General features: G+C 48.1%; 1 protein-coding gene across 2 annotated transcripts; it reads left to right on the top strand.

Moving 5' to 3' along the window:
- The first annotated feature begins 1,326 nt into the window (after positions 1-1,326).
- LOC103190751 lies at positions 1,327-10,279 on the top strand. 2 transcript variants are annotated; one of them, XM_042344887.1, is made up of 8 exons: positions 1,327-1,405; positions 2,820-2,887; positions 3,186-3,261; positions 4,427-4,544; positions 6,012-6,139; positions 6,815-6,972; positions 8,457-8,927; positions 9,994-10,279. In XM_042344887.1, exons 2-8 carry the CDS (start codon positions 2,826-2,828, stop codon positions 10,067-10,069), a joined length of 1,089 nt encoding a protein of 362 aa, XP_042200821.1. In that variant the 5' UTR covers positions 1,327-1,405; positions 2,820-2,825; the 3' UTR covers positions 10,070-10,279. The 2 variants fall into 2 exon arrangements, with proteins under 2 accessions (XP_042200821.1, XP_042200822.1); XM_042344888.1 differs by having other exon boundaries at positions 3,189-3,261.
- The last annotated feature ends 2,007 nt before the right edge of the window (positions 10,280-12,286 follow it).

Raw genomic sequence — 12,286 nt, forward strand, 5'->3', positions numbered from 1 at the left:
AGGGGAAGGAGGTGCCGGAGAGCGAAGGAATTTGAACGCGAGCGTGAAAATCCTGAAGTCGATCCGTTCGCTGACGAGGAGCCAGTGGAGCCCGGGCCCGAACTGGTGATTATTATTATTATTATATTCATAATAACAATAATAATAATCCTCGCATTTGATGCAGAGCGGTTCACAGTAGACGTCCCAAAGCGCTCCACGGAATACACTGCAAAGTGAATCGACTGCGTATTCGTGGGCGATATATTTTTGGTTTCGTGCTCTGGATTCAATGGGACTGACAACTACAACAAAAGTCCATTGTGGAGAGAGACAGAGCCTTTTCACGTTACCTGCGAAGTGCTTTGAGACGACTCGACCAAGTGAATAGAGCCGCGGAAACTTGTCTAAGCTTTCACTGAGGCCGGGAGTCGATACCCGGAAGGATGCTATTCGTAGGACCGGACGTTCATAAGCTCTCCTGCGTCCCTCGTTCCTTTGTTGCTGATGGAAGCTATGATATTGGGCACAAATAAATCAATATTATTCTTACGAGAGAGTGAACTTTGGCTCACTTTGCTTACTTGGGGGGCAAACCTGCATTTGGAACCTGAACTCAAATATTTGCCGCTGTGGCAATGGGTTACGATCAGCTCCGAGTCAACATCGAAATCTGTACACCGGGAACGGTGCGTAGTTCGGGTCCCGCAATAATATAATCCTTTCATTCACCTTATTATGTCGTTGAGACGTCTCAGAGCGCTTCACCTGTTAGGGCTTTGGCCCGTGGAGTCCTGTGGCTCGGTGGTTAGAGCACTCGCTTTGCAATCGAGAGACCTGAGTTCAATTCCAGGCGGAGGGCCAAACCTCGGGCAAGTTTCCTTACTCCACGCAGAGCCTAATAATAATCCCTCCAAAACCAAAAACAATAATAAATTGGTCATTTTCAATCTACGGCTGTTTGTGGGACATTGCTGTGCGCCATCGGCTGCCGCGTTCGCCCACAAATATACAGTCAATTCACTTTACAGTGTGTTCTGTGAAGCGCTTTGGGACGTCCTCTGGACGTGAAAAGCGCTATATCAAATGCAAGGATTATTATTATTATTATTATTATTGCAGGGGTAAAAACTGAGTTGATTCCCTGCCCCAAGTGACTGGTTGCGACATTTAATTGTGACATTAATGAAAGGATTATCATTATAGTCTCTTTCTGTCTCCCGCTCCTGTCTCACCATGTCTCGTCCATACGCCAGGCATGAGAAGGTTTGGGTGTTGTTTGTTTTTCAGAGGACGTTAAGCAATGAGGTGAGGGTTGTGTTATAGACACACCAACCCGGGGCAGAGCACGTGATCACTCACTAGTTCTGCTAACTCTGCCATTTAATCCCTCACATCAGTTGTCGGCATCTCCTGCCAAACACGGGTAAGTCTGTCCTGGGTTCTCTTCAGGATGAAAATTATTACATACATATATGTATAGAATGATAATACTAATTCTTGCAATTCTTACCACGTCGTGAAGCTATCGCAACTTACTATTTTTAACCATTGATAATCCTCGGGTTGGACGGAGCATCTATGCCACGGCATCAAGAAATCTCAATGTGCTTCACAGGAATTTACCGTGAAGCGCAGCCATCTGCCTGAACAGGCACAGACTCATCTTAACGTCTCGTCTGCTCAGACAATTCAGTGTCAGCCTAGACAGCCTGATCCCTTCAACAAATCTGAACTGTTTGAGGGACGCTGCCGCGCGCAATTGGCTGCTATAATAATAATAATAATAATCCTTGCATTTGATATAGCGCTTTTCACGTCGGGAGGACGTCCCAAAGCGCTTCACAGAACACACTGTAAAGTGAATTGACTGTATATTTGTGGGCGAACGCGGCAGCCAATGGCGCACAGCAATGTCCCACAGACAGTCGTAGATTGAAAAATGACCAATTTAATTATTGTTTTTGGTTTTTTGGAGGGATTATTATTAGGCTCTGTGTGGAGTAAGGAAACTTGCCCGAGGTTTCGCCCTCTGCCTGGAATTGAACTCAGGTCTCTCACTTGCAAAGCGAGTGCTCTAACCACTGAGCTACAGGACTCCGCTGCGTTTCACCCACAAAACACATCTATTATTTGCAAAGATATGGGGAAAGAGAGGGATTGGGGCTGACTGGGCAGCTCTTTCAAAGAACTGGCATAGGTACGAAGGGCCGATTGGCCTCCTTTTGTGCTGTAATATTCTGCGATTCTATTATTTTGTCATTGATTTTTGCTGCATTCTTAACTTCTGCCTCTTACAAAGTACCCCAACCCTAACCCTACTCAAATACTAATACTAACCCTAATACTAACTCTAATTCAAATACTAATTTTTGATTCTGTATCCCTCCAACTCCCCTCTCAATCTCTCTCGCTCTCTCTCTCAGTCTCTCTCAACGCGCTGTATCAAACACAAGGATTTTATTATTTTTGCAGTGAATCAACGACAACACATCAAATTCTTGCAGCACCTTTCACGTCGAGAGGACGTCCCAAGGTGCTGGACAGTCAGGAAATTTTGCCTCGAGCTGAGGGTTGCGATCATGAGGGGTGGAGGGTAGGGAGGGTGGGGGTAGGAGGGTGATCAAAGGTATGGTCTTGAGACACCTTTTGTAGGAGGTAAGGGGTAGGGGGGGTGGTGGGAGAGCGAGGCGAAGGGACTGTGGGTCGAGCGGAAGCAACAGAGGACCACTGAAGGTGCAAATCCAGTGCCGCTCAACACACAGAGAGTGAGAGTGATAAGCACAGTTATTTACCAGCCACAATATTTACTTATCACCCTCGAATGCTATTCCTTGCAGGATGCAATGTCGCCCAGGGTGCTGTTGCTGATCTTTCCACTTCTCGCCACAGGAGTTTGCTCTCGGAGGTAAGAGGCAGTGTGTTGGCCCGGCTCCCCCACAACCTCCCTGAATAAAATAGGTCACTCAAGCAAACACCCGACCCGTTAGTTAGTTAGTTAGTTAGGACTTTGGCTGTAGGGTTAACAGGAGCTGTTTAGGAGGATTCCCTGACCCCGAGCGATTGATCTGCCCTTCCAGGTCCTGCTAATGAGCCAGCAGGCTCTGTCGCGCTCTCCCGCGCTCTCTTGCCCTCTCTCACGCACTCTCACACTCTCTCACGCTCCTGACACGTTCCTGACACGTTCCTGTCACATTCTGTCACAGGAGAAACCCCGAAGCTTGCGTTGAAGCTCCAGAGACTTTGAGCTTTAAGGTTTTGTGCAAAACTGCCCATTATGAGGTAAGAGAAACGCGTTGAATATTTCTATTTCTGGCACGTAAATTCTTGCTTTCTTGTTTACAGCACCTACAGTGTGGAGAGAGAATGGGATTTGCCTACACTATGTGGAGTCCTGAGGCGTAATAGTCAGAGCACTCGCCTGACGAGCAAGAGGGCCTGGGTTTGATTCCCGAGCAGGTCAAAACCGTAGCCAACCACAACAAGATTACATTTGTATAGCGCCTTTCACATCAAGTTCAAGGGTTACTACTGTAATCAGATGCAAAGGATTTTTATTACTGAACGTGGCAGGATTTGCTGGGCGCTAGTCTCCGAAATGCAATGAGGAAATTAATAAATGTACAGTCTGGTCAATCTTCAACCCTTGCTGTCGTGTTTAGAGTTTTTCTGTAGCATACTCTCCACTGGAGGGCAGCCATGGATTTTATTCGGACAAACGTTCCAGTTTCTTTCTCCTCACAGGCTGTTTTTAAATTTGCTCAGCGCACTTGTGCACAATCGTGTGGATACCCATCTTGCTTAAGAGTCTCCAAACCAAGCTGAGAATTCCATGCCTCCCACCTACCCCTGGAAATCCCAGAGATAAGATTGTTGGAATGGAATGTGCTCTCTCTCTCTCTCTCTCTCTCTCTCCCTGGAGGGACACATCCTGCTTACGTCTCAAAAGGCGTAAACTGTATAATAATAATAATTATTAAATCCTTGCATTTGATATAGCGTCTTCGAGACGTCTCGAAGCGCTTCACAGCGCTTCACTGTAAAGTGAATTGACTGTGTATTTGCGGACGAAATGCGGCAGCCAATTGCGCACAGCTGCGTCCCACAAACAGTCGTGGATTGAGCGACCAATTTATTATTATTATTTTTTTTTGAAGGAATTATTACCCCCGGAAACTGATCGACTAACGACCGAGTTCCGACTTTCTGCTAGGTAAACAGAGGCGTGTGGAGTAAGGGAAACTCGCCCAACGTCTCTCACTGCCACAATCAAATGCAAGGATTATTAATTACTAATATTACTATCGTTAGTATTTGGCGAGTCAGTAGGCAGACACTATTGCTGACACACTAATGAGCCTGGAATGTGAAGTTAATATAACGCCAGCAATATCGCTGTCTCTCGCTCTCTTTATCTCTTACTCTCTCTCTCTCTCTCTGGTAATAGATCCGCAATTACACTGCTTCGGTCTGGGCCAAGACCGGACTGATGTACTATAGGTGGCCGGGCTGGAAGCAAGGGTACCAGCGTCTCGCTCAGTACTTCGCGGGCAATAATGCAAAGGGTAAGATTGCGTGACATCCCACCTCTTGTTCCCTTCACCCCACTTCCTCCTCTCTCCCCGGAGGTGGGGGGAGCTGAAGTGTGTCGCACGATCCACACAGACCATGGGGTCAGGATTCCTCGCACTGAAACACACAGACAGTTTTAAGAACATCGACCACCTCTACATAGTCTGATATTAAGAGTGACACCTCTACATAGTCTGATATTAACAGTGAGCACCTCTATATAGTCTGATATTAACAGTGACACCTCTATATAGTCTGATATTAACAGTGAGCACCTCTATATAGTCTGATATTAACAGTGACACCTCTATATAGTCTGATATTAACGACACCTCTATATAGTCTGATATTAACAGTGACACCTTTATATAGTCTGATATTAACAGTGAACACCTCTATATAGTCTGATATTAACAGTGACACCTCTATATAGTCTGATATTAACGACACCTCTATATAGTCTGATATTAACAGTGAGCACCTCTATATAGTCTGATATTAACAGTGACACCTCTATATAGTCTGATATTAACAGTGACACCTCTATATAGTCTGATATTAACAGTGAACACCTCTATATAGTCTGATATTAACAGTGACACCTCTATATAGTCTGATATTAACAGTGACACCTCTATATAGTCTGATATTAACAGTGAGCACCTCTATATAGTCTGATATTAACAGTGAGCACCTCTATATAGTCTGATATTAACAGTGACACCTCTATATAGTCTGATATTAACAGTGAGCACCTCTATATAGTCTGATATTAACAGTGACACCTCTATATAGTCTGATATTAACAGTGACACCTCTATATAGTCTGATATTAACAGTGAGCACCTCTATATAGTCTGATATTAACAGTGACACCTCTATATAGTCTGATATTAACAGTGACACCTCTATATAGTCTGATATTAACAGTGACACCTCTATATAGTCTGATATTAACAGTGAACACCTCTATATAGTCTGATATTAACAGTGACACCTCTATATAGTCTGATATTAACAGTGAACAAAAGCTGAAAAGGACACCTCTATATAGTCTGATATTAACAGTGAGCACCTCTATATAGTCTGATATTAACAGTGACACCTCTATATAGTCTGATATTAACAGTGACACCTCTATATAGTCTGATATTAACAGTGACACCTCTATATAGTCTGATATTAACAGTGGACACCTCTATATAGTCTGATATTAACAGTGAGCACCTCTATATAGTCTGATATTAACAGTGACACCTCTATATAGTCTGATATTAACAGTGATACCTCTATATAGTCTGATATTAACATTATCAAATACAAGGATTATAATTATTATTATTCCCTTCTCGGGTCCTCACTCTCTTTCCCACCCCCTCCCCCCACCCACCGCCCCCCAACAACCCCACCTCAGGTGCCTAATTAATTGTGTGATGTTGACTCTCCTTTACCCCTTTCAGGCGTTGTCATGAACCTGACCTCTCCAGTCCTCACCTCAGTCTCTGAAGACGCTGCCTGGACTCGTGACCTCTACTTCTTGCTTCCTGAGGACTTTCAGGACAGCCCTCCGACTCCCAACGACTCACAGGTAAGTTTTACCCCCCCCCCAACCCACCCACCTTACCCCTCAAGGGTCATTTTTTTGTGGAGAAGTCAAGCTGACACACGCGGAAACCCATCACCGTTGTTTGAGAGTCTCTAAACCGAGCTGAGAATTCCATGCATCCCGCCTACACATGGACATCTCAGAGATAGTTTGTTGGAATGGAATGATCTCTCCCTCTCCCTGTAGCTCAGTGGTTAAAGCACGCGCCTCGCAAGCGACAGGACCCGGGTTCGATTCCCAGGTGCGGTGAAACCTGAGACAAGTTTCCTTACTCCGCACGCCTCTGTTTACTCAGCAGTGAGCAGGAACCCGGTTGTTAGTCAATTGGCAGATCGCCTTCTGTGGATAATCCTTCAAATAAATAAATTCAGCCTGCTAAATAAGTCAATAAATCATTCAATAAGTAAATCATTTGATCACTCGATCCATGACTGTTTGTAGGACACTCCAGTGCCCACAGCATAAGCAGTCGATTCACTTCACAGTGCATCCTGTGAAGCGCTTTGAGACGTCTTGAAGACGTGATAAGGCGCTATATGAAATGCGGGGATTCTTATTATTATGATTATTAAATGCTTTGAGATGTATCGAACACATTATTATTGCGATTATTATAAAGGTGTGTTTACGTGACTCCCCTTTGTTTACTCTGCACAGGTGGTTCTAGTCGATGCCCCTGAGCCGTATCAGTTTGTGAAGCAGTTCCAGGGCAGTCCCAGGAAGGCCCGGGAACAGGCCTCGATCTTGGGCAAGAGCCTGACGCTGAACAGGGTTGACTTCGATCCCATGCGCTACTACGTAGCTTCCTATCAGTGGTGAGCAATAGGACCTTCACGTATACATCACTGACCAGTCCATCTAGCCTAATGGAGTCCTGTAGCTCAGTGGTTAGAGCACTCGCCTCGCAACAACAACAACAACAACAACAAGATTTCATTTATAGAGCGACTTTCACGTCGGGAGGACGTCCCAAGGCGCTGGACAGTTGGGTCAGGACCCGAGCAGTGGGGGGAAATGGTCAGGGTGAGGGGAGGGAAGGGAGGGAGCGAGGAGGGGTGAAATGGTCAGGGTGAGGGGAGGGAAGGGAGGGAACGAGGAGGGGTGAAATGGTCAGGGTGAGGGGAGGGAAGGGAGGGAGCGAGGAGGGGTGAAATGGTCAGGGTGAGGGGAGGGAAGGGCGGGAGCGAGGAGGCGGTAGAGAGTCGAGAGGGGAGCTGAAGGCACGGTCGAAGAGAAAGGACTTGAGACCGGCCTTGAAGGAGGAAAGGGAGGAAGGAAGGTGAAGGCACGGGGGAAGGAGTTCCAGAGCCTCGGGGCTGAGAGGCTGAAGGCCCGGCCACCGATGGTAGGGCGCAAGCGAGAGCCCTGAGTCCGATTCCCGGGCAGAGCGAAACATTGGGCGAGTTTCCTTAGTCCACACGCCTCTGTTTACTCAGCAATAAGTAGGAACCCGGTTGTTAGTCGATTGTCACATCACTTTTCCGGGAGTAATAATCCCTTCAAAAAATAATAATAATTATAAATTGGTCCCTTTAATCTACAACTGTTTGTGGAACACTGCTGTGCGCAATTGGCTGCCGCATTTCTCCCACAAAACATACAGTCAATTCCCTTTACAGTAAAGCGCTTTGAGACATCGCGAAGATGCGGTAAGGATTATCATTATTTTATTATTATTGTTATCATCTTAAACACCTCAGTCAGGTCTCCCTCTCCATCACCTCAACAACAACAACAACAACAACATCTTATGTTTATATAGCACCCAGAGCGCTTGTCTGTGGAGCCTGATGCCAAGCCTCGGGTGGGGAGGAGAGGGGAACATCTCAGTAAATCTACGCTGTCCTCTCTCGAACTCTTTATATTATCTTTCCTGTAATGTTGGGCCCAGAACTCTACACAGTTTTCCAATAATAATAAAAATAATCATAATAATAATCCTTGCATTTGACGTAGCACCTTATCACGTCGTCGAGACATCTCAAAGCGCTTCCCAGAATATAATTATACAGTGTATATTTTGTGGCGGAAGCACTGATTGTCGCACAAAGAGGGGATCGAGTGACCAAATTATTATTTTTTTTTGGAAGGGATTATTACCCCCGGAAAAACAATCCGCCAATCGACCTTGAACCGGGTGCGCTCTCTCTCTCTCTCTCTCTCTCTCTCTCGGAGGGACGCACCTTGCTTACCGAATTCCGGAGAGCATTAGGCGCAGGTTGACAAGAGCCGGCAAGGCTTTCTCTGTATCTATCTCCTCTTATATTCACCTTAAACCTGTTACGATCACCATCACTAGGAACCCTCAATGCCGGTACAGAGCTGACCTGAGCCACGTGGATCTGGATTTCCTGGAGGAATTCTTCAGCATAGACGCCCCACGTAAACGCGGTTGGTTCGGAGGTGAAGAGCGAGGCTCCCGGTTGAGAAGCAGAGACAGCGAGAGGCTGGATGACGGGCAGTACCGGGAGGAAAGAAGCAGGAGACAGTTCGGCCAAGGATGGTGGCAGCAGCACAGACGGGGCTGGGGTAACCACGGCAACCACGATGGCCGCCATGACGGTGAAGAGCATGGGGACCGAGGCCATGGGCGTCGTTACGACCGAGGCCAAGGGCGGTATGACAACCAAGGCCGTGGGAACGAGGATAACCAAGGCCGTGGGTACCAGGATAACCAAGGCCGTGGGAACCAGGATAACCAAGGCCGTGGACACGGGTTCCATTGGAGAGACGAGGACAGAAGAAGAGGCCACAACCCTCACGGATGCGGGTAAGCGAGAAAATAATAATAATAATAATAATCCTTGTATTTGATGCATTACCTTACCACGTCTTCCAGACATCTCAGAGCGCTTCACTCTTAAGTGAAGCGACTGTGTATTTTGTGGGCGATTGCGCACAGCAGCGTCCCACAAACAGTTGTGGATTGAAGTGACCAGTTTATTATTTTTCTTAAGGGATTATTACCCCCCGGAAAGCGATCCGCTGTTCGACTAACAACTGGGTTCCTACTTACCTCTGGGTAAACAGGGGTGCGGAGTAAGGAGTAAACTTGCCCAAGGTTTTATCCCGCCCGGGAATCGAACCGGGTTCTCTCGCTTGCGAGGCGAGAGCGCGCTCACCACTACGCTACAGGATGCCACTTCGGTAGAGAAAGACACAGCTCCCAGTCTCCATCACTGACTGCTCTGTGCTGTGTTTGTACCCATCGGAATTTCCAACGCTGAGGTGGATAGAGTTGTTAGGTCAGGGGACCGAGGGATATGGGGCAAAGCTCGGTAGCTCGAGTTGAGGTACCAGCTAAGCCATGATCTAACAGGCTCGAGGGGCCGTGTGGGCACGTTTCGCCACAAAAATACACAGTCACTCCACGTTACAGTATAATTCTGCAGCGCTCTGAGATGTCTCAATGATGTCAAGTGCAGGGCTGATTATTGAAGAGAGCGCGAGAGAGCAACAACAACAACTTGCATTTACACAGCGCCCCTCACGCGGGGTAGTGTCACAGAGCGCTTGACGCTGGCGGAGCCGGTGGGGGGTGGAGTGGGGGGGGGGGGGGGGGGGGTGTGGGGAGGTGAACGTAGGCCAGAAGATGGGGAAGGAGAGAGAAAAAGGCAGAGGGGAGAGTTTGTAGGGCGTAGCGGCTGAAAGCGCGACCGTCAATGGTGGAGTGAAGGATGTGAGGGACCGGCAGAGGACACGGAGGCAGACACAGAGACACGGACAGAGGCAGGCGCAGGCAGACACGGAGACGCACAGACACCAACAGACACAGACGCCGCCAGACAGGTGGTTGGGGAGATGGCCCGTGTAATGTGTGTCTTCTTGTATCGCAGCTCTGTTCAGTGTCAGCGTAATGAGGTGTGGCACAGTTCGAGGAAAGCCCCAACTTGCTTTCTCCAGCCCGAGTGACCTGAGCTCAATGCTTCTCTCACACCCGATCTGGGGAAACAACAACAACAACAACAACAACAACATATATATATATATGTGTATATATATATATATATATCTGGCGTGGCATCGAGGGCTATCGTCCCGGAGCGTTTGAAATAAAGTACTAATAAATAAAAGGCTCTGTGTAAATTCTACTAATCTCTCCCTCCTCCCTCTCTCCTGCCTCCCCCCACTCTCTTCCGTCTCCCCCCCCCCTCTCTCTCTCTCTCTCTCTCTCTCCACCCTCTCTCTTCCCCCCTTTTCTCTCATTCTGTCTCCCTCTCTTTCCTTCCCTCTCTCCCTCTTTACTTCCTCTTCCCCTCCCCTCCATCTGTCTCCCTCTCTCTGTTTCCCCAACTCTCTCCCTGTCTCCCTCCCCACTGTGCTCTCTCTCCCCCCCCGCCCCAAACTCTCTCCCCCTCTTTTTCTTCCCTCTCTCCTCCCTCTTCCCTCCCTCGCCCCTCCCCTCCAGCCCTCTCTCCCCCTTCTCTCTCCCACCCCCTTCCCATCTCTCTCTTCCCACTCTTTGTCTTACTCCCCCTCACTCTCTCCCCCCCACCCCACTGCTCTCTCTCTCTCTCTCCCCCCACACCCCCCACATTCAGCCCTGCCGAGAGGCACTGTTGGTGGAACTAAATCATCGCTGTCTGTATTCCTTTACTCAATGCTCTTTGAGATGTGCAAAATTCACATAAATTCATAATAAAAATTAATCTTTGCATTCAACGCACCCGATTGTTGTGTCTTCGAAACTTCTCAAAGCATTTAATAATAATAATAATACCCGCATTTCATGTAGCGCCTTATCAGGTCATCGAGACGTCTCTAAGCGCTTCACAGAATATACTGTATAGTGACTGTATATTTGTGGGCAAAACGCGACAGACGATTGCGCACAGCGGCGTCCCACAAAGAGCCGTGGATAGAAGTGACCGATTTTATTATTGGTTTTTTTGAGGGCTTATTATCAGACGTGTGTGTGTGTGTGTGGAGTAAGGAAACTTACCAAGGTTTCGTGCCCCCCACACCCCAGCCCCCACCCCTTGCCGGGAATCGAACCCAGACGGAGTGACTGGGGGATGGCATTCCAGAGGTTGGGGGCAGAGTGGCTGAAGGCTCTCCCGCCAATGGTGGGGCGGGTGGGTCGGGGGACGAGGAGCGGGCCAGAGCCGACTGAGCGGAGGGAACGGGCGGGTTGGTAGGGGGTTAGGAGGCCGCAGAGGTAGGGTGGGGCGAGGCCACGGAGGGCTTTGTAGGTGAGGACCAGGATTTTGAATCGGATCCTCTGGAAGGAGAGGGACCCAATAGAGTCGGGAAGTGTCGTGACTGTGTTTCGTTGGTTGGAGACGGCGGCCGTTTCGCACAAACGGCGATGAAGTGGGCGAACAATTTTATTTGGGGGATTATGGGCCAAGACACCGGTGGGGGGAAGGGGAGAGAGAGAGACTTGGGGGTTTAAACCCACAAAACCCCTGGCTCAGAGGTGAGCGAGAGAGAGAGAGAGAGAGAGAACTGAACCAGGCTATCACAGCAATAAAAAAAAATGTCAATTTCACATGAAATCAGGACACATTAGATATGTTTTTCCTGTGTTAAATGTATTCCTTTCTCTCTCCGTATTTGTGTGTCTCATTCTCTCTCGGTCTCTCTCCTCCTCTCTCAGTCTCTCGCTGTGTGACTCTCTCTCCCTGTGTCACTCTCTCAGTCTCTCTCTGTGTGTCACACTCTCTCCCGTGTACTCTCTCGATCTCTCTCTCCCTGTGTCACTCTCTCAGTCTCTCTCTCCGCGGCACTCTCCATCCCTGTGTCACTCTCTCAGTCTCTCTCCCTGTGTCACTCTCCATCCCTGTGTCACTCTCTCAGTCTCTCTCCCTGTGTCACTCTCTCCCTGTGTCACTCTCTCAGTCTCCCTCCAAAACCAAAAACAATAATAAATTGGCCATTTTCAATCCACGACTGTCTGTGGGACATCGCTGTGCGCAGTCGGCTGCCGCGTTCGGCCACAAATATACAGTCAATTCACTTTACAGTGTGTCGGTTCTGTGCAGCGCTTTGGGACGTCCTCCCGACGTGAAAAGCGCTATATCAAATGCAAGGATGATTATTATTATTATTACACCTCTCTCCGCGTCACTCTCCCTGTGTCACTCTCTCAGTCTCTCTCTCTCCGCGCGTCACTCTCTCTCTCCACTG

Source organism: Callorhinchus milii, unplaced genomic scaffold, assembly GCF_018977255.1.
Source record: "Callorhinchus milii isolate IMCB2004 unplaced genomic scaffold, IMCB_Cmil_1.0 Scaffold30, whole genome shotgun sequence".
Classification (NCBI taxonomy): Eukaryota; Metazoa; Chordata; class Chondrichthyes; order Chimaeriformes; family Callorhinchidae; genus Callorhinchus; species Callorhinchus milii.

Bases quoted from the DNA above. Each gene is read 5' to 3' on its own strand.
- LOC103190751 (XM_042344887.1), top strand. From the start codon at position 2,826: ATGTCGCCCAGGGTGCTGTTGCTGATCTTTCCACTTCTCGCCACAGGA. The intron at 3,262-4,426 runs GTAAGAGAAACG...CTCTGGTAATAG, and splicing joins GCAAAACTGCCCATTATGAG to ATCCGCAATTACACTGCTTC. The intron at 4,545-6,011 runs GTAAGATTGCGT...TACCCCTTTCAG, and splicing joins CGCGGGCAATAATGCAAAGG to GCGTTGTCATGAACCTGACC.